General features: G+C 29.0%; 1 protein-coding gene across 3 annotated transcripts in view; it reads left to right on the top strand.

Moving 5' to 3' along the window:
* The first annotated feature begins 2,514 nt into the window (after positions 1-2,514).
* Positions 2,515-23,988, top strand: part of LOC135926168 (pseudouridylate synthase 1 homolog) — a 69,750-nt gene continuing 48,276 nt past the window's right edge. For 2 of the 3 annotated variants that reach the window (XM_065461914.1, XM_065461912.1), the window contains exons 1-2: positions 2,515-2,597; positions 14,816-14,894. In XM_065461914.1, coding sequence (XP_065317986.1) covers positions 14,845-14,894 — 50 coding nt within the window. In that variant the 5' untranslated portion in view covers positions 2,515-2,597; positions 14,816-14,844. Of the gene's footprint in view, positions 2,598-10,319; positions 10,460-14,815; positions 14,895-23,988 lie in introns of those variants that run through there. The other variant, XM_065461913.1, reaches the window with a different exon arrangement.

Raw genomic sequence — 23,988 nt, 5'->3', positions numbered from 1 at the left:
TTTAACAACACTAGTGGGATGATTAATAAGATGTTTAGATTTAAATAATATATTTTAAAAAATAGATGGCCGTCAGTGGCGTCGCTAGGAGGGAGGGCGCAGGGGCTCAAGCCTCCTGAAAAATTTGAATAGCCCCCTGAAGCAAAATTTTTTTTTAATGACTCTTTAATATCCCCTTGAACTAAAAAATAGATTTAGTATTAAAAAATATTATTTTTAGATATGTCTTGTATTGTTTTAATTATTTATATGTTAGTTTATTTTGTATTGTTTTAATTATTTATATGTTAGTTTATTTTGTATTGTTTTAATGATTTATATGTTAGTTTATTTTGTATGCAAAATATAATAAATGATAAAATATGAAATTCAGAATAATTGTTTAGAGTTAGCAAATTTAAAAAAAGTATAATATAATAATATAAAACCTGGCCAAAGGCCGGGTAAAAGCGGGCGGAAGGCAAATTGGGGGTATAAAGGGCGAAGCCCCCAATAAAATTTTTTAGTTGAGCCCCCTGAGATTGTAAAGGTTAGCGACGCCCCTGACGGCCGTTAAAGAATTGAATGCAAATTTTACTTATATTTATTATCAAAAGCATTTATTAGTAAAATTTATTAAAATATAACTGTAATAAATTATCAAATACGTCTATAAAAGTGGCATTTTACCTAATATTTTATAACCAATTATATATAATAGATTAAATTATAAGACTAATTACTTTTTATAAAGTAATCTCTTATACTTATTTGGACCTTGAAAATGTTTTTAGAAAGAGACATTATAATTAAATTAAAAAATCAATAATATAGTTGGTTAGTGATGTTAAACTCGACTAATTACAATTAAATTTGTTAATTTTCAATTAATAAAAGATTATATTAATTTAATTAGGATTATATAATAATTTAAATAATAAAAGTCAATTAAGTTTCAACTGTTAATGCTAAATTAATATTTAGTGGGTGATTTTGATATATTTTTAACACAGAATTTGATCGTAAGCTGACATAGTGAAAATATAATTTATATGTATTAATCTAATCTAATAATTAAAATAGTATTCATTTAATAAAAATCTAGATAGTCTTATTAATAAATAATAAAATTAAATCTATATATTACTTTATAGAATTATAAAAGAAATCGTTCAGAGGGCAATCAAGAAATTTATTTTTAGTTCTAAGGATATTAAGGAACCATTAAAAAAAATTTCTTAAGGGGCTGTTCAAATATTTTAGGGGACTCGAGCCTCTGCGCGCCCTACCCTAGTGAATTCACTGGAAGGAAACCTAACTTTGCAATTTGCCTGAAAACTATTCTCCATATCTAAAACTGCAAAGTTTCAAAGAAGCAATGAATGTGAAAAATTATAATGATAAAATTTTGAAGATATAAAGAAAAAATTTAGCGTGAAATCCTTTCCTTCTCCTTAAATTACTAAATACATATAAATTATATAACTATGTTATCGTTTAGCACTAATTACGCATAGCTTGAGCAACATCGCGATATTTCGCGCTTTCTATAAATGTGTATCAGCGTATTTTACAAATTTAAAAATCTCATATCATTAATTATATCACCACATATTATGGATGTAATTTGCTATATTATTTTTATAATATATTACTTTACTTCAAAGATAGAAGAAGTACCTCAATTAATACATAAAAAGAAGAAGGTAGCCTTACTTATGGCTTATTCTGGAATTAACTACTATGGCATGCAAATGTATATCAAATTTTATCATTTTTTTAAAATTTAATATGAAAAGAAACAAAGTTATACCAACAATTGAAAAAGAATTAATAAATGCCCTCTCCAAAAGTAACTCAATCCCTATGAATCATGCTTTAGATATTTACAAGATGAAATTCCAAAGAGCAGCTAGAACTGATAAAAATGTATCAGCTCTTGGGCAAGTTTGTTCATTAAAGATAAGTATTTTAAAATTTGCAATATATTGGTTAAATTACTCTTAATTATTATTTATATAACTATGAATGTATATATTTTGTTCCTTTAGCTTGAATATTAGGCATAATTTTTTTAATATAAAGTATCATTCCCACTAATATAATTTTATTAATATTTAAATTAAAAAATTACACATGACAGTAATGACAAACTCTGTCCAAGCCATCAATAAACATTTGCCTCCAGAAATACAAATATTAGGTATAAATTACATTTTCATAAAGGCTGCATCCAAAATGTTTTTTGTTTTTAAAAAATCCTTAAAATTTTAGTCTCACAAATTAATAACATTTTGGACAGAAAAAATTAATATATTCAAAATGCTTGATAATTTAATTATTAGTTATTTATTAAAAGATATGTAAATATTTAATTGTATTTATTATTTTATATTACCTTTTAGTTATTAAACTTTGTTGGTTCCGATAGATTTTAAAAGATGGCCCTGGTTCCAATTTTAAAATATAGTTTTAAATCAACTTATACAAAAATAATAAATTTTTTTTACTGAAAAGATATTGTTAAAGCAACCCAAGGTTTTAATAGCAAATTAGCTTGTTCTGCTAGGACTTATCAATATCTCATGCCAACATACGCTTTCATTCCATCCATCAAAGTTTTATAATATTTTTATTAATTACATTAACTTAATTATTAAAACAAACTATTAATTAATTCTTATATCATAATCATGTCAGTGAGGAAGTGTCAAGTTTACTAATGGAGGAGTAAATTGGTTGTTCAAATTGAATCAATTATTGATTATATATATTTGGATTAGAGTTTCTCGAATTATCAAGAACCCAGGGTTTTCATTTAATTTATGCTATTTGACCTATTAATTTAATTTGCGAAACTAAGTTTTCTTCCCACTATAGCAGTATATAGTAAAATAGAATTATATTTAAAAAAATAACTTTCATATATCTTTGCACTCATCTTTAAAATAATTTAAAACTTCTAACCAGGGATGTGTACATGAACCAGAACCGGGTTCAAGGTATCAAAAAATTAAAAATTTCTTAAAATAACAAATTTAATAAAAAAAATAATTATAAATAAATAAAAAGATATTTTTTTGGGGCATTTACTTTGCATTTTTCCAAATTTTCAATTTGATATAGAGATTTAAACCGAAACTTAGGTACTTTTTATCGAACCTGATCCGTTAAATGATTTTCTATTTGAACCGAACCGTTAAAATGTCTGTGAATTGGTTTCCTTATAATCTTTTGCTTATAAAATAATGTGAAAGTTTTTACTAATATATTGCTAAAATTTTAATCCGAATTATTTTAAAGACTATTATAAATCAATTTTGATTGTTAAGAGTCAGCCACTATATTTATAAACTTTTGTATCTATATTTTTGAGCTTATAATAATGCTTAGAGATAAATTGAATCCAATATATAAATTATTTACATATAGTATTATAAATGTCACAACAAAATGTAATATTACTGATTGTAATACAACAATCAAGAGACACCGTGGATCAAATCTTGAACGTTATATAAAAATCCACCCTCTAGAACTCAATAAATTGACAAAATATCACAACAAAAGCCAAAAGAAATAAAAAAAGTAAGATGCCATCAAGCCAACAAATTATTGAAGAAGTATTGAAAGAACAAACATAATCAGTAAAACTATAATAAAAAATAAATAATTGATTCTTGTCCCGCGTTGGTCACTCTTAATGGTAGACCATTCAGATTATAGCGGTTTAGGCATGGATAATATTAAAATTAATTCTCAAAATATTCAATCTAATTTTGCAGTAGCCTTCAGTATTCGGCTAAATATAATCAAAAAAATAGATGGAAAGAATGAAAGAAATTTTTGAATGGCCTACTGGGGAAAATCTAAAGCCTATTTTGATAAAAATATATTATTAAATCAAAACATTACATATACACTATTATATTATTAATATTGAATTAATATTATTTATGCTCATCAAACCCTGAACCCGAACCCTTTTTTTAAATTTTTTATCTCCAAACCGATACCCTAACCCATTTTTCGTCGAAGAGTTCACATTCCTGCTTCTAATTCTACATTGTTAACTTATATAGAATATCTAAAATTCTTACTCAACATAGGAAGATGGAATATTACTTGTTCCATTATCTCATTTTCTTTTTGAATTAAGAGCTTCACCAAAAGCTTATGTTGTAAATATTTTTTTCTCACTACATGATGCTACCCATTTTAAAAATTGGAGTGTGAGAGTTACTATAAAGGTTTCCATCAAAAATTCTTAAATGACATGTAGTTGATAGAGGCATTATAAGTGTTGTAGATTATATGGTAAAAATATCTTATAAACATAATAACAAGAAACCCAGTGAAAATAAAATCTATTCTTCTAGTTTTATATCAGTATCAAAAAAATTTATATCATCGAGTTTACTTTTCATTTTAAATATAAAATGGGATTATATGAATGAGGCGTTAATTTTTTCGCTACTCTGGTCACAGATTCAATATATATTTTGGACATTTAAAATCAATTTATAATAAAAAATAAAATAATTAGAGGTATTCGTCTGAATTTTTTTTATTTATTTTTTAGTTTTAAAATACGAGGGGAAACCGGGGCACGCTAAATACATAAGAACTTTACTCCACTCTTATAATTTAAGCTATTTAGGTATAAGACTGGAAATTTAAACCTAATATAGAGAGTTATATCATACATGATTGGCTAAAAAGATCAGATTTATTTTTACAAAAGAAAGTGTATTTTATCCTACCAAAAGTAACAAAAAATAAATCTTATTATAAATGAAATTAGAAAAGTTTAAACCCTATTTTTTAATCTGACAATTTTTCAGAATCATAAACATGAATTAATATTATTCTAAATGATATTTATATAAATAAAGCTAGTGGGCTAGGTCATGGTTGGTCACAAGATAGTTGGGCCTATTAATTATTACATATTTATTTTGATTAAAACAAATGCAAATAATTTCCAATGAATATTTATCAAAAAATTTTTTAATATAATATACTTTAAATAATATTTTAGTTTATTTTTTACAAAAATTCCTAAAATTTTTTAAAATCTCTCAACTTACTTAATGATTTCTTATTATGATATTACCAATAAATTAATATACTTTAAAGCCTATAGTATTATAACAATATAAAAAAATATTAAATTTAGAAGATGTTTTATTTATTCAGATAAGTTTAATATTTTTGGAATTCATTCAGTTTGAATGAATAGTGTCTCACATCCCTGGTCTCCCCTACTCTCTTAAATATTCAAATAAATTTTTTTAGTATTTTAAATACAAGTATTCACGTAAATGCCCAACGCTTTATACAATAGTATTACACCAAAAATTTAGATTATAGTTAATTTTAATCAAGCGAGTTCTCTATCAATTTTTAAATTAACAGTTAAATATAACAATAATGATCATTCCTATGACCTAAAAATGTTTTGCTCAAAATTAAATTTTTAAAATATTTTCTTACATGGAATTTTAAGTGCTACAAAATGTATATAATTTGTGACTATCTTTTATATTTTTGAAAAAAAATAGATTTAATGATATCACGATTTGCCTGATTTTCGACTTCAAAGACATATATTTTTAGATATGGTTTAGCTAGCTTTCTGAAATTAAAATTTTATAAAAAGTCAATATAAACGAAAATATCATAAGTTTTATTTTACTAAAGAGTATCCTCCGATAACTAAATATGATATAATTGATACATAAAATTAATAGAAAGTGGTAAATTCCATAAGTAGTTTTTCGGCCTTAAGTTAGTGGAATGAGCTATGTCCACCTTGCTCATTAAGAAGACGAATATTTTACTAACACTTCCTAGTTATACTTCTTTAGAATGAAGTTAATCTGTTTGGAATAACAATCATGCGAAAAACCTAAATCGATTGAAGATCTCAACAACAGCTAAATTGGCAAATGTAGACCCTAACCTAAGATAACACTATATAAAATTATTTATTGAACCGACCACATTCATTTAAAACATTTTAATTCATTTTTAATAAAAGGAATTTTTTTATTTTTTCGAAATTGAGGTGCACCTTTTCTATTTTATTATATCATAAGTTTTTTTAAAAGCAAGGGAAGCATTGCAAGTGCGTAACTAACGGAAGGGGAGTTGGGGGAATTCCCCATCCTCACTATCGCAAATTTGCCTGTTCTCGTAAATATCATTTCAAACTAATAAAAATATCCCCTCTACACACACCTCCACCCTTAAGTATAACACTATAAGGAAGAATTTGTAAGAAAAATTAATAAAAGTTGATAACTTTTAAAAATAACGACTATAATTTAAAATTTTTAGAAAAACATTTTTATAAAAAAAAAAGCTATGCTCCATATTTATTTTTATAAAAATCTAATTTAGCCAAATGCCTACTATAAGTGAAGCTAAAGATCTCCAATATAATATATAAGTAAAATCTACCAAGGTGCCCCCCCCCCCAGCAAAATCCTGGATACGTGTATATGAAGCTTTGATATTAATTATGCTATATTAATGTAACATTTTTATTTTAAATTTTTATACCCAAAGATGGTTCCACTGACTCAGACAGAATATAGGATAACTGGTAACTTATTTGCAATTTGCTAAAATCTTAATATATGTTTTATATATTGGTGCATTTTGAATAAGAGATGATTTTTTGACTTGGTCCTCTCATATTTAAAAAAATATACGTGTGAAAGTATCGATGGTAACTAAGAAAAATATAAATAAAACTTAGATCTCAACTCCACCCATCCCCTAAGAGAAAGAATAAAATAAATTTTAAACTTCTCTTTTCTGCTGATATATTTAAATTTTATATAGCTGAACTACTTAAATATCCTTAATAAAATATTTTCGCTTAATTTTAGGGTTGGTTTTTGATGAGTAAAAATTCAAATATTCATAGCTTTAACATTCACTCTGATGTTTAAAACTTAAAAAAGATGACTCATAAAATACTCAAACATCCAGTACAATTCATAAAAAATGTGATTATGCATATAAGAAAAATATTATATTTTTGTAATATTTAGTTTTATGTAGGGCAACTTTGACCGGGATTTAGGTTTATTCAATGTCAAATCCACCAATATTTGGCCGACCACTATCGATTTTTATGAATTGTATATAAACTAAAGTTCTTGTAACTATTTGGACAAAATTTTTGCCTCCTTGTTATATTTTTGAAAATGGAACGTTTAACATTTATTGCTCATATCAATTTACAAAATAACCAAAATTATTGCAAGTGACAAAATTTTAAAATCACTAGCCTGGCCGTTAATTGACCGTAAAATTCGGTCGGGCCATAAAATTCCCAGCTGGGTTTGAAAAGAAAATGTTTTAAAAATTCAGGCCAGTCTGAGCTTCAAATGAATTTTTTTTTAAAAAGCAAAGTATCAATCAAAAAAGTAAAAGGTCCAATCAAAAAGAAAAGTATTAATCAAATACCAAATAAAGGAAAAGTATCATTCACGAAAAAAAATTCATTTTTTTAAATATTTGCCTTCTTTTATTTATACTAACTTTTTGCGATCTCTTTAGTATTTATTTTACTTAATCTTTTCTCTATTTTTTTCTTCTCATTTTTGATTGTATTATTTATTTTTATGTCAATTCTTTTTCCTTTTTTCATCCTACATAATAATTTTTTGACTTTATAAAAAAAATTCCTTATATTTTTATTTTTTATATTTCACTTAATTTTTATTTCTTTGTGGCAATCGATTTTTTTTAAAATACTTTTTGCAAATAAAATTATTTCACCACAATTGCTAAATTTTGGTTATAATGTTAATTTTAAAATTAAATAAATTTGAACTATAAAACCAATCTATAGGTAAATTAATAAATCACTACCTCTGAGCAAGTATTTTTTTAATAATAATTCTGAATATTATATTCTTTGATCTATAACATAAAAATGAGGTAAATATTATAATCTTTCATTTTTGTCATTCATTCCATTTGATGAGTGTATCTTTCAAATTTTTTTTATTTGTTTTATAAAATAAAATCACCAAGACATGGTAGCAAAGTAACAAGGAAAAAAAAACATTAATAGTGCAACAAAAGCTCTAATAATTGACGCTTTAAAAAAGGATAGTATCCTAAATATTGCATCATGTTTTAAAGGAACCTATTAATTTGGGACAAATATAAAAGACTCCCATCTCAACAATGGAATAAAATATAGTTTACCAAAAGGAGGCTGCTCATTTGCACTCAAAAGATTAAATCAAGAACAGGAAGAATTATATTAAATTGTATAAATTTGGATGACACTTAGTTATGTGAAATGATTAAAAAAATATATAATGTAGAAATATCAGAAACGGCCTTATTTTAATTTTTTTAAATATACCTGGGCTTGGCCTATTTTTTTAAAATACCCAAGCCGAGCCGTATATTTTAAAACCGAATATTTTAAATCGCCCTTATTAGCTATAAAAATTAAGAATAAATATAATATTTTAAAAAAATGCGGGGCAGGCCTTGCGAATGGTACCCTGCAGGTCTCTGAGAAATGTCAAAAAATGTGGTATAAAGGTAATATCTGGATTTAGGTGTAGATTTAAAAGGGTATCACAGATTCAGTTAGGATACCGAATCAAATATCTAGATTCGCAAAGAATACGCGAATAATTTGTGGATGTTATGAAAGAAACATCTATTTTTATCCATAGAGCGGTTTTTAATATCAATGAGATGGTTATATGGACATGAATAAAATAAAAGGCCTATTAAAAAAGTTCAAGCGATAAATACACTGAATTGTTCTTGATGACCCCTGCAAGGCTATACACTTTAATCACTTTGTAAATGAAATACCAAATCATATTGAAGAAAGAAATATGATGAATATGATTTTTTTTATGGATAATATTTCATTTCTTCATAACCATACAATTAGAAAATCGATAAAAAGGAACGGACCATACAATAAAATATTTATCACCGTACACCCATTATCTCTTTGTAAATGTATTTTTTCAATGGAAGATTTTGTCAGAATCCAAATCCTAATATATAACGATGATAATTCGTTTTATAAAGCACGAGAAGGGAGGAATATCTGAGGAGAATGCAAAGAATTTTAATATAGTGACCTATATTCCAAAATGTAGAAGAGAGGAAATTATTTAGGATAATATAAATTTTTGTTTCTTACTATATAGTATATGTCGTAATTTTAAAAGGGATCAGAACTATCCGGGATCATCACGGGTTTTAAAGGGATCCCTTTAAGAATTTAATTTTTTAAAGGATAAAGAATTATACGATATTATCACGTTTGAACCATAATAACGAGCGTTTTGCTTTATTTTTTTAAAAATTTTATTGTTATTTATTTTAAGTTTTTTGGGGGGTTTATTTAAGTAGATATGTCGAATATAGGGTAGCAATCGAAAGCTAATCAAAAGATCTATTCAACTAGAGTACAATATTTCACCATTAATGGGATAGTCTAGGTTGGGGGGGGAAGGGGTCAGGAATTTATCAAAATAAAATATCATATGGGTATCAAATAATAGCTAATTGAAATATCTTTTGACTCGAAGTATTCATTATTGGTCTTTGGGTAGGTATGACATAATCTGAAGGTGGATGGAGGGGGGAGGGGGTAAAAAAATAATTTTTTTGATATGGGTATCAAATAAAAGGTAATTATTTTTTTTTTATTGTAATAATAATCACTTTAAGCGGGCGGGTCTAGGGCTTGATGGGAGTCCGGAATATTTTATCAACACAAAATATCGATATGGGTCAAATAATACCTAATTTAAATATCTTTTGACACTGGAAGTATTTATTATTGGTCTTTGGGTAGGTATGACTTAATCTGGGTGTAGACTGAGGGGGGAGGAAGTAAAAAAATAATTTTTTTTGATATATGTATCAAATAAAAGGTAATTAAAATATTTCTTGATTGTAATAATTATACTTAACTAAGCGGGAGGTCTTGTGTGGTCAAAAATATTTTTATATATACAAAATATTTAAATATCGTTTGACTTAAATTTTATTGATTTGTGAACGTTCGTTTTTAAAAATGGGGAATCAATTTTTCCCAAATGGGTTCCAACCCATAGTTTCTCGCCCTCTATTTAGATAATTTTGGCTTCAATATTTTTGGAGCATAGATTTAATTTATCATATTTATTTAATATTTTGGGTTCATAAAAAATTTCCTTACCCTCCAAGACCGAGTCCATTTAGAGTAATTATTATTAAAATCAAAAAATATTTTAATTACCTTATATTTGATACTTATATCACATAAAATTATTTTTTGCCCCCCCCCCCAAGGCGAAGTCATACCCATCAAGACCAAGGATGAAGGCTTTTAGTCAAAAGATATTTAGATTAGATTTTATCTACCTATATCAATATTTTGTGTTGATAAAAATATTCCTGACCCTCCAAGACCTAGACCCGCCAGCTTAAAGTGATTATTATTATTACAATAAAAAAATTTTTTAATTACCTTATATTTAATACCCATATCAAATAACTTTATTTTTTGCACCACCACACTCCACCACGCACCCCCAACACGAAGTCATACTCCTCAATAGTGTTGTTAAACGGCTCGAACTCAATATTTCAGCCACAAAAATATTGCCTAAGTCTCAAGATTTCGATAATATATGTCTAAACCTTTGTTCCTTCTATGAACAAAATGTCAATTAGATATGGTTATAATGATTATATATAGTTATGATTAATATAATGTTTGGTGAAAGTTAACACTAGCTAACACTCATACAGCAGAAGATAAAATACATTATTATATATTATGTTATATTTTTATTAATTAAAATATCAGTTTTATTTTTTTTATAAATACATAGTATATTCTCAAAATATTATTTACACAAATTTTTAATAGTATCAATTTGTAATATTCTAAATATTTGTTTAGAATAAAAAAAATAAAATATGTAGTGTTGTTAAACGGCATTTTTAAAAACGGCTAACTCAGTTTTTTATCCAGAAAAATATTATGCAAGCCTGAAAATTTTGCTCATGGGGGGAACAAAGGTCTAGACATATAGTATTGAAATTTCGAGGCTTAGTCAATATTTTTCTGGCGAAAATATTGAGTTAGCCGTTTTTAAAAATCGGCTCAAAACGAGCCGTTTAACAACATTAGCTAATATACTTGCTTATTAAATGATAATACTCGCCGAAAAATATGAAAAAATACGAAATAAATAAATTTTTGTATATACCAGGTCGAATATAATTTAAAAAAATTCCGAGCCGTGCCTAAAAAAATTTTTTTTTAAATCCAGGACGGGCCTGCCCCCCCCCCCCCAAATTTTTTTTTTAATATACGGGCCGGGCCTGGCCTAAAATTTTTAAACCCGGGCCGGGCCGTAAAAAATTTTTGAAAAAAAATCCGAACCGGGTCTGGCCGAGAAATTTTTAATCTGGGCCGGGCCGTGTCGTGCCATACAAATGGTACCTTTGTAGGTCTCTGATTGATAACAAATAAAAATATTTTAAAAATAAACGATTTTCTTATTTTGATTGATATTTTCCATTTCTCTTTGACTTTTCATTTCTTAATTTACATTTTCTTTTTCTTTGGGACTTTTCCTTTTTTGATTGTACCTTTTCCATTCTTGATTGGACCTTTTACTTTTTTGTTTGGCACCTTTCCTTTTTTGATCGGACTTCAACCTCTTTTTTGATTGGCACTTATCCTTTTATGAGTGGACCTTTTCTATTTTTGTTTGACACTTTTCCTTTTTTGATCGGAATTTTCGTAAGCCTTTGGTACTTTTCCTTGAGATACCTTTCCTTCTTTGAGCGGACTTTTTTATTTTTTGATTGAACCTTTTCCCTTTTTGATTGACATTTTTTCCTTTTTTAGCTGACCTTTTCCTTTTTTGAATGGGAATCCCTATATTTAAAACTTTGATTAAGACTTGCAAGTGTGAATAATGTATTTAGTAAATAAAGCATATACTTCCGAACAATATTTAAAAACCCCATACAGAAGAGTTGCTTAAATTAAAATGTTTACTCATTACAATTACCAATATGTACAAAAAAAGTTAAAGATAATTTTTACTACAACAATGAAATAATCAATAAAAACAGTAAAAAAAATCAGAAATGTTTTTTATACTTTAGATAGAGTGTTATATTCTATCGCTTAATTGGTTAATAATGTTCATATATATATTTTATAGAATAATATAAAATTTAAAAGATTCCGAACACCACATTTTCAATGCCTGGCCTGTGGACGGGGCTTTGGATACTAGTTAGTAATAGGGTCTAACTGCAGATCCATAACATAAAAATCAGTCAAAAGCTCATTTATTAATTGATTTTTTTCTACTATCAATTGACAAAAATATTTATGGCTTATAAATACTGGAGACCTGCACAATGCAGCCAACTAGCCAGCCTTAAATTACAAAATAAAACTATAAAAAGTTAAAAATGAAATAAATTTATATTAAAGAGTTGGATTTATGCTATAAAATAAATTTTTAAAATATTTTTAAAAAATCCAATGCACAAGTTATGCAATTTATATATATTTACTCAGCTTGAATTAGCCATAAAGATTTTATATAGGTTATCTAGTTTATATGTAAATATCTTTATCGTATATTAAATTCTTCTAAGTTTAAATTTTATATCATGACTGGCTGGCAGAGCTATGGAGATCTCAAATACTTAAAATACTACATTTGATTTTATGCCATATAATTATGCTAGAGATTTGCACTATATTCCAAAGCCGATCCCACATCATAAGCCTCGTCATAGATAAATAATATTGCTCATTTATTATAAATTTTTATTGATATTACTTAAATGTCATAAAAATAGGGATTCAAACCGAACCATTAAACCGGTATTGACTTTTATTATTTACCAAACCTGAGCCCTTAATAAATTTGTCACCCGAACCTTAACTGTACCTCTAAAAATGCTTATGAGCCGGGTTTAAGCGTAAGATGATTAATAATCAATTTTGTTGTCTGATAAATATCAGTAATTATTTTAAGATATTTTTATATCGGTACTAGCTACTTAAGTTAGCATATAAGAAGTGTTCTAAGCAGGGATCCGGAACAAGGGAATTTTTGCTTTCCAGTTTCGGTCAAAAAATTGTTCCGTTCCATTTCACTTATCGGAAGTTTCTAGAAATATATCTAAATATATTTTTTAAATCGACACATTTTAATCTTTATTTATTTATTAAATAAATCAATTATTATATCGAAGCAATTATACATTTTCTAAAAGATTAACATTTATGTGTTGGTATAAATTTGAGCGTTAATAAACAACGTTCAACACTTACCTGGCTACATGGAGTTGTTAATACGATTGGGCTTCATTCAGGATAGAATTTTTTATTTTATTGGATTCCCGGTAGAATATTCTTTTTATAAGTTTTGCTATATTTTTCTTTTTATCCTTGGACCTTAGAAACAAATTCATCATACTCTTGTCCTTCTTTTCAAGATTTATCCGATTTACTTATTATATATAAATTTTCATCCTTAAAATTTTTAAAATGTTCCCATTCCCATGTCGCCAATAAATGATTTATATCTATATTATTTTCCTCTTCGATCAAAAGAGATTTAAACATAGGATCTAAATATAAGGCCAAACAAAGTAATTAATCTTAGCATTTTTTTCCCTTTTGTTGAGAGTTGAAATCAAGTCTTGTGATAATAGGGAATTTAGTTTTTGAAACCTTATTTTACATTTGGTCCATTCACCTATAAAGTCACCTGGAAAAATGCTCTCTTTTTAGAACATTAAACTTGCTTACAGCTCTAAGGAAACGATTATTTTTTTACAGTTTTCCAATCTTCATCGAAGAAAATTTTTTTTAGGGTGTACCATTTGTAAGGACTTAGAAAATAAAAAGAACTACGCACCTTAGATGGATTAAAAAAAATTATTTTTAATTATAGAATAAATAAATTTATATATAATTTCAGGAAGGCTCCGGAATACACGTTCCGGTTCCATAAATTTGCTCAAAGTTCCGTTTCATGTCCCTGGTTCTCAGTCATAAAATTTTTTCTTCCTCTTAAATATAATTTGTCAGGAGAGATCTTGAATTAATTGTATACAACTTAATTATTTTTTAGAGAATAATGATAAAATTTTAAAATATGTATATTTTTCTTTACATAATTCTAATACACTTATATACTAAAATGTTTGAATCGGTTTTTAAAGATTCAAATCGAATTGATTTATTTTTAAACCCTGAACCTTTTTTATCTGAACCGTACTGATATTTATTATGGTTTGGATCCCTGCGTGTTCTTTTCTAAATTTATTTTATATATATATATAATGGTAATAGTAATGTGTTTATTAAAATCAAATTAAAATCGGTGAAACTAATTTTTCTGTGTGAGATAAAGATTGTTCTGAGCAAAAGGTGTCCAAATACATTTTATTTTAATACAAAAGTTAATATTTACAAGTTTAATTTTTAATTAAACAATAATTAAATGAAAACCAACACTAATAAAAAATAACCACTTAGTTTGCTTCTACCCTTGATATCTTCAAAAGTATAAGAAGAAACTGAAATTATTCCCAAATATAGGTTATAAGAATCTTAGTTTATATGCTAAATTTATAAAAATCGTAAGAAGTCGTGATAAAATCATAATTTATTGATCAATTTGACATGTAATATCCCTTAATAAACCTTAAATGCAAGTAGTAATATTCGATCAATCAACTACATAAACTTAATATTTTGAACATAATACATAGAAAATTTTAATTATTTTAAAAGATGAAACTCTCAACTTAGCTAGGCAATACATGTCCATATACCATGGCTCCCACAATTATCATAACTATACCAGCGGAAAGTACATATTTAATCTTTTAAAAATAAATATAAAATCCTAATTAAGAAAAAAGAAAGTATAAATTGATGAATGAGATAGGACGATACAAAGATATAATGAGATCAGTGTTATTAAAAGGTGCCGCTACATTTTTCTAAAAACACCTGGAGTGCTGCTATTTTTTAAAACTCAGGAGCAGGAGTTAGCTCCTTTTTGGGATGGAGCCGAGGAGTCATCTTGCAGGCAGGGTGATAATATTAATTGAAATGAATTTTAGAGTATAAAAAGTTTTAGAATTAATCATCATATAAAATTTATTAGAACTAATCATCCTATAAAATTTAAAGAAAAAAAGGTCCTCTCATTTATGCTTGATTGGTATCATTGTCAAAATATACAGTATAATATATTTGGAAAAACTTGTAAAATATATTTTAAAGTATGCAATGTTTCCACTGTATTTCTTAGAGGATTATTTACAAAAATGAATCTTTGACACCATTTAAATTTAAAAATTAATTGGCCTTCAGATACATTTATATCCTCTGAATAAAATTTAGCTAAATATTTAATTTTTCAATATCAAGATTTGATATATACTCAGATCAGAGGGAGTTATTAAATATAGTATTTGTAAATTGGATAGAGCTATTTGAATCACAAATTGTTCATAGTTGAGTCAAAAAGGTATCCAAAAGTGGAATAAAAACGATTATTTTATAGTAATCCTCAAAATTGAATCCACGTTAGAGGTTTGCATTGGGTGGGGTTTCGGGTGGGTGGGCGGGTTAAGAAATTTAAGCAATGAACGGGTGGGCTAGAAAAATTTAAAATCATTTAAGTAAATATTAATTAAAAATGGTTCTTATGAACTTTTTGGATATTAAATATTAATAAAATGTCCTTTTTTGGTATAAAACTTTTTTTGTATATTAAAAACTACTTTGGTGGAAACAACAAGAAAGAGAAGATTTGCCAAAGCTATCAAGATTAGCAAGAAAAATATTGGCAATTCCTGCAACTAGTGCTTCATCTGAACAAGAATTTAGCATTGCTGGAATTTAAAACAAAGAAGAACATGTTTGAATCCAGAAAATGTCGATTCATTATTATTTTTGCATTATAATTTATTTTTTTTTGGTCATTTACTTTATTTGAATATTTATTGATATGATATGTTGTCAAAATGTAGTAGCAAATCATTAATTTTTTTAAAAGGTGAAAAATGTAGAAATAGAATTTACGGGGAAGGATAGGGGATAAAAAAAGGAAGCTAGGAATATGGAAGGTTATTCAATGGAAGAGATAAAACTTAGATAGTTAGAGCGAATAATGGCGGTAGCAAGTCTTTGGCGTAAAAAGAGGGATTCCTTAGGCTGATCGGTTTTTTCACGAATCTGTTTGCCTAATTCTTTTAAAAAACGCTGAGCTTTACTACCGAAGGTGGTGAGAATGGAGCAGGCGATGGGTATGAATAAGAAAGAAGGGTCTAAGAAACTGTACTTACATATAATATCAATTTTATATTTATATTTTTTCATAAGTATTTTATTTGATCAAATAAATTATCCATAATTTAAATTGAATATTTTTTTATGCTTAATATAGTAATTTTTATAATTATCAAACACCTTGTAGGGGTGTAATGCTGAAATATTTTTATTAGATGCTTAAAAAATTGAAAGAATGGCCATAATTAAATTTTATAATAGCGGGTTGGGTTAAAATTATTTTATAAATAATGGATGGCGGGTATAAATTTTTAGACTAATGGGCGGGCGAGTGGGTAAGGAATTTTAGACTAATGGGCGGGCGAGTTAAATTTTTAAAAATATTGGGTGGGCGGGCTAATGGTTCAAAAACCTGCCCAATGCAGACCTCTAGTCCACGTTAATACTGGAACAATTTGTTTGTTTATGAAAGTTGAGGCTTGTGAATCTTAAAATCAATAATCTCGCTTTCATCTTAACAATCACATAAATTTTGAGAAATTCCTGGTTCTTGGATTTCTAAGCTGTATTATAATATTCGCATAAATTCAGCCAAAACCATATCATTTTTTTAAAAAATATTTCATAAAATTGTTATATAATTTATTAATACATTCCCTTGAAAAAAAATTGGCAGTCATATTAAATCTAATAATGTATCAGCTTCAGATAAAATATCTGCTACAGGTCATTCTGATATTTCTCCAAGGGCATACAAAATAGGCTCCTATAGATCCAGAAAATGCTGTAGCAGTTTGATGTCGAAGGCTCCATCATATCGCGCAGGGTTTTTGCAGTTTCTTTTTTTCTGTATCACAAGAAGTATCAGAAATAATTATATCCAGCAGATTCTGTATATTTGGATATCTGAATATTTCATACACTCTAGAAATGTTCTAATTGTGGAAAAAATTAATAAGATTTTTTTTTGATCGATAAAATTTTCTTATATACATCAGTTCTTAAAGTTTAAAAAATCTAATACAAGGAACAAATATTTAAATTAATTTTAACTTTTTGTTAATATTAAGAATATAACCTGTTTTGAAATAGATTACTTTGCAATTCATAATTCATTAAACCCTTTTATATTTTTTCAAAGATTTTTGCTATGGGAAGGGGGATGGGGAATCCCCCCCCCCCATTGACGCGCCTGAGCCCTTTTATATTTTTTCAAGAAATTTTGCAATGGGTGGATGCCCACTGGCTACGCGCCTGCCCTCTTGTATACATTATATTTTAAAAATAATCTTAATTAATGTATTTGTTGAATACAATATAAATAATATTATATTTATGTAAATTTATGAAACTATTTAATTATTTAAAATAATATTTCTCACATTTTTTTAAATCAAATTATTGAACAAAATATTGTATCACTAAAATAAATTAAAACCAACTACAAGCTTGATCTCATTGTTTATTGACTATGTAATAGGTAGTGGTTCAACTGAAGAGATCGCCAAAGCATGCAGCATATTAAAAGACGGAAATGTCTCTATTGGTCTAAGTCTAAACATAAACAAACCAAAATTCTTCCCCTTTCAATCGGACTTGGAAATTAATTATAATTTTTAAAATATCTTAATAGATGACTTTTCAACTCAGGGCTCATATTGGTGGTGTGGGTGCTTTTGAACAATTTTTTATGAATATCTTATCTTGCCTCAAATAATTTGAGGAACTTTTATACTCTCTTCTAGCCAACAAGGCTTATTACTTAAACTTTTTTAATATCTCTAAAATTCTATATATGCCTTAAGATCCATTGCTATCTTCAAATTTACTGGGCAACTTAAAACTTTGTCGAAGACTTGCAATATTCAGGTCATCAAATCAAATTTCCATTGTCTAATTAACAGTTCCCTCTTGACTCTTTTTTTATTCTGATCTTACCCCTTCTTTCCTCTTTATATACAATAGCTTATATTTATTTACATTATTTTGTTACATTTGTCTATTTACACTTTTAAATTCTTGTTAATATACATATATACCTTTATATATAAGTAGATTTACTTTCTTAAATATAGTGTTGTTAAACGGCTCATTTTGAGCCGATTTTTAAAAATGGCTAACTTAATATTTTAGGCAGAAAAATATTGCCTAAGCCTCGAGGTTTCGTTAAAAGATGTCCAAATTTGTGTCATCTATTAGCAAAATCTTTAGGCTTGCATAATATTTTTTCTGAATAAGATATTGAGTTATGTGGGGCCCCCTAGCACAAAAGTGCTAGAGGACCCCGTAGCCACGCCGGGCCATCTTTATTATTGCTTAATTATCACATTATTAGACAATACTTACAATGGGAATATAATCACATTATGTTATAATCAGGTAAACAATATATATAAACAATTAAAGTGGTAAACAAAATCACGTTATCAACCAAGATGGTGGTGACTTTGTAATGTAATATGATGGGGTCTGAGATGCTTTAATCTTCAGATCATTGATTACCTGTGAGGAGTAAGAAAAGATATTTTTCTTTCTCTCCAAAGGAAGTATCCGTGGTATTTTGCCAGTGAGTTCCTTCTAAAGGCTACTCCCGGTTAGTACCCTTGGGTTCGTTCTAAGGGTTTACTACTTCTTTTGGATTGACCTTAAGGGAAAAGGTGGAATTTTTGCGTTGGCTGGTAATCTTACACAATGGAAAATTAATTAATGAAAATTTAAAAGATAATTTTTCCATTGCGTAAGCCTATATATATAGGCGAAAGACCTTATTTCTGAGAGCCTTCGCAAAAGATTTTTTCCCCCCTTAAAGATTTAAATTAGGTGTTATAACTATTTATTTACAATGATTCGTATATGGTATGTTGACTACAAAATTGGGGTGGAAAGGACCAAAAATATATGTGTGAATGCATGTTTTATTCTGAATGTTCCTCGTTGGCTTCCATTTCAACCACAGTTTCTGTGTTGCTTTCGTCCAGTGACGTTTCCATCTTGGCTTCAAAGATACCCGGATCGAAGCTATTGTGAGTGGCTTGTAGTCCTTGGTCAATAATGCCCTCCACTTCATCGGACAGATGAATGGGGGTTGAAGCTCTGATCCATGGTAAGGCATCTTCGATTCTTGGGAGTCCCGTGGTGTCTATCCCATGTAGCATGTTGTGGGCCCTTTCGCTACCTATCCAGGATCTGCTGGGTTCGTCTGCCAGGTTTTCCTCTGAGGGAATCCATGTGATGTTTCTTGCCAGGTGGACAAAGTCATGGAAACCCAAGGCTAACATGATTCTCGTGACCAGATGTTCACAAGCAGGGGACCTTGATCCCCCTTTCTTAATGATGGTATATGCTACCTGGCTGTCCGTGACTATGGAGGGAATGGCTGAGAATCTATTCATGCCATATCTGCAACCCGCCCATATGGCTAAAATTTCTTTCTGGTTTATGTGAGGGGTTGCAAGGTCCGGGATAAGTAAGTCATGCTTGATCTCATCGAAAGTGAATGAATATCCAGGTTGTCCGACTTCTGCTAATCCTACATGGCTCGATGAGGCGTCAACATGAATGATAGGTCCCACTGAGAATACGAAAGGGAAAGGTTCCATAAACGAGGAAATTGCAATAACTGCTTTTGGGTATGCCTTTACGTAATCTATAGGTGACGTTTCCTCATCGTTCAGCATTGTAGAATATAGGGGATCGGAACCTTGTGGATGAAGTTGCGAATCCAAAGAACCTTCTCCTACTTTGAGCTAATGGAATAGAATAGAAAGCAGATTTCAGATCGATTTTCGTGGCTTTAGTTGCTGTTTCTAGTAGTGGGGCAATCATAGGGATGGTTCTTAATCTAAAAGGATATCGAATGAAGTTCCTAGAAACGTTAGAGAAATCTGAGATAACCCTTGGGGTTCCTTCTGCTTTCGGTATTAAGAATAATGGTGAGCAGAAGGTCGCATCTGTCCTTTCGACGACCCCGCCATCCACCAACTGGTTGATGATGGGCATATATTTCGCGGCTAGCCTAGTAAACCTATTTCGGAAGTATCCTCCATTGTCGTTTATGGCTTGATTGTCGAATTTTGGGCAGAAACCCCTCAAAGCCACTCTCTTGGTATAAGGGGATTGATCTGGGTGGGGCTTCAGGACCGATGCGGATAACCCCAAGGTTGCTTGAATGTCGATCTGCACGTGGTCGGTGGTGTCGATTCCCATCAGTCTCAGGAGTCTATGAAATCTGCCGATCGAATCGCTGTCGACCGCTGGCGCTGGCGGTGGCATGACAGCGGTTACGTATGGTGAGATCCTATCCGCAAAGATATTGTTCATGATAATAGGCTCGCCATTGTGATCACTATATTTACGCCATCACGGGGCTCTCTAGAGTTTTCGCCCCCTATTATTCTACAATGCTGAACGATGAGGAAACGTCACCCATAGATTACGTAAAGGCATACCCAAAAGCAGTTATTGCAATTTCCTCGCTTATGGAACCTTTCCCTTTCGTAATCTCAGTGGGACCTATCATTCATGTTGACGCCTCATCGAGCCATGTAGGATTAGCAGAAGTCGGACAACCTGGATATTCATTCACTTTCGATGAGATCAAGCATGACTTACTTATCCCGGACCTTGCAACCCCTCACATAAACCAGAAAGAAATTTTAGCCATATGGGCAGGTTGCAGATACGGCATGAATAGATTCTCAGCCATTCCCTCCATAGTCACGGACAGCCAGGTAGCATATACCATCATTAAGAAAGGGGGATCAAGGTCCCCTGCTTGTGAACATCTGGTCACGAGAATCATGTTAGCCTTGGGTTTCCATGACTTTGTCCACCTGGCCAGAAACATCACATGGATTCCCTCAGAGGAAAACCTGTCAGACGAACCCAGCAGATCCTGGATAGGTAGCGAAGGGGCCCACAACATACTACATGGGATAGACACCACGGTACTCCCAAGAATCGAAGATGCCTTATCATGGATCAGAGCTTCAACCCCCATTCATCTGTCTGATGAAGTGGAGGGCATTATTGACCAAGGACTACAAGCCACTCACGATAGCTTCGATCCGGGTATCTTTGAAGCCACGATGGAAACGTCACTGGACGAAAGCAACACAGAAACTGTGGTTGAAATGGAAGCCAACGAGGAACATTCAGAATAAAACATGCATTCACACATATATTTTTGGTCCTTTCCACCCCAATTTTGTAGTCAACATACCATATACGAATCATTGTAAATAAATAGTTATAACACCTAATTTAAATCTTTAGGGGGAAAAAATTTTTTTGCGAAGGCTCTCAGAAATAAGGTCTTTCGCCTATATATATAGGCTTACGCAATGGAAAAATTATCTTTTAAATTTTCATTAATTAATTTTCCATTGTGTAAGATTACCAGCCAACGCAAAAATTCCACCTTTTCCCTTAAGGTTAATCCAAAGGAAGTAGTAAACCCTTAGAACGAACCCAAGGGTACTAACCGGGGGTAGCCTTTAGAAGGAACTCACTGGCAAAATACCACGGATACTTCATTGGAGAGAAGAAAAAAATCTTTTCTTACTCCTCACAGGTAATCAATGATCTGAAGATTAAAGCATCTCAGACCCCATCATATTACATTACAAAGTCACCACCATCTTGGTTGGTAACGTGATTTTGTTTACCACTTTAATTGTTTATATATATTGTTTACCTGATTATAACATAATGTGATTATATTCCCATTGTAAGTATTGTCTAATAATGTGATAATTAAGCATTAATAAAGATGGCCTGGCGTGGCTACGGGGTCCTCTAGCACTTTTGTGCTAGGGGGCCCCGCAGTCTAACTCATTATTTTAGCCAGGAAAATAATGTATAAGCCTTGATATTTCGCTAATACATGCTCAAACCATTGTTCCACCTATTAGCAAAATCTTCAGGTTTGCATAATATTTTTCTGGTTAAAATGTTGAGCTAGCTGGCTCTAATCGAGCCATTTAACAACACTAGCTCAAATCGAGCCTTTAATGTTATAAATTATATGGTATTATTATAAATGTATTTTAAATTATAATAAGTAAAGTCAATTAAGATATAGCTATATAAACTCTAAAAAAGGAAGGTGGAATGTTTGAGGATAAAACATCTTAAATGGATGAAGATTTTCAACTTGTGGTTATCGATGATATCCTGATTAACAAGTTAAAAGATTATACTTTTCTACTACAACATTCATTTGCCTGCCACAATATCAAATTAGTCGCCAGGGTTGATATAGATAGAGAAAGCTTTAGAATATAGAAAATTTAAAATTATATCCCAAAGCTTTTATTTCAAATGTGTCAATCCTTATAGAATAAACAAAATATGTGATACAAATATGGTTGATAATATAATCGCTGGGAAGATATTAAATGTGTCCAAATACCACAAGATGAAATCCATATTCAGAATCCATGGTATTAGATAAAATATTAAGCAAAAACTTCAAGATTTTGATATTTTATTTGTACTTCTTTAACTCTCAGGAGCATAAATTAATTAAAGAATATAGCCAAATAAATATTAATATAACGGTTATTTTTTCTAAGAGCTTTTGGCAAAATCTTTGAAGATCCTTAAAAGTGAGCTTCATATTAATATGGGGGTTTTTAACTCCAAATATTTATAGACTACTTTAATAAATGATTTTTCAGATGTTTTTCCAATCTTCTATGAGTCTCTTATACTCGGCATTGATAAAATGTTTAATTATAAAAAGAATTTTTTTTATCAAATTTAAAAATTTCTTTATTTATATTAAAAAATAGCATGATATATAAATTAGAGATCTGCATAAGTAGGCCCGGCCTTTTTTATAAAAAAATCAGGTTCGGGTTGGGTCGGACCTAATATTTTTTAAGAAAATTCGGGTCGGGTTGGGCCTTATAAAATTTTTAAATATATCTAAATTTATCAATTTTTTGTTGAATTTTTTATGTAAAATAAAAATATTTTATTTTTAGTAATTATAAATATTAATTTATATATTTAAATAAATTCGGGCCGGCAATTTTTTTTAAAAAAAATGCGACTTCGAGCCGGGCTCGAAAAATTAGGCCCGATGCAGATCACTAATATAAATTCATATTAAAATTATATTTTAAAAAAAATTAAGAAAACATTTAACAAAAATATTTAAGTAAATTTGAAAAAGACAAAAGATTTAAAAAAAACATAAGGAGGGGGCAAAAAAGGGCTCTCATTTAGATCCGAGGAAACTAAGATAATTGCCTCGAAACACAGTGATTTGTGTTGATTGTAACATTTTAAAAGAGGCTCCATGATCACCAATAATTTGAGAAAATTTTTTTACCTAAAATAATGATACTTATTGGTAGAAATAACTATTGGGATAAATTGATAATCAAAAAAGTTTTAGGAAAATTGGGAGACAAGTTATATATTTTTAAATTATTTTATTGCAGATTTTTAACTTATAATGATAATAATATCATTGCTCATATTATCCTTCCTCCATTCAAATTGAATAGGGAATGGGTAAACAGAGATCAAGATAGGAAATTAATTAATTTCAAATCCGAAAATATTTTTCAATGATTTAGAAGATTTAATTAAATTGATTATTAGGAAGATATTATAATAGGAAGATTTAATTTAACAAACAATACTATATTTGA

This window comes from Gordionus sp. m RMFG-2023, chromosome 3 (genome assembly GCF_954871325.1).
Source record: "Gordionus sp. m RMFG-2023 chromosome 3, tfGorSpeb1-WG-v2, whole genome shotgun sequence".
NCBI lineage: Eukaryota > Metazoa > Nematomorpha > Gordioida > Chordodea > Parachordodidae > Gordionus > Gordionus sp. m RMFG-2023.
Note: the sequence above shows the minus strand (reverse complement) of the source record. Positions and strands in the feature narration are given on the sequence as shown.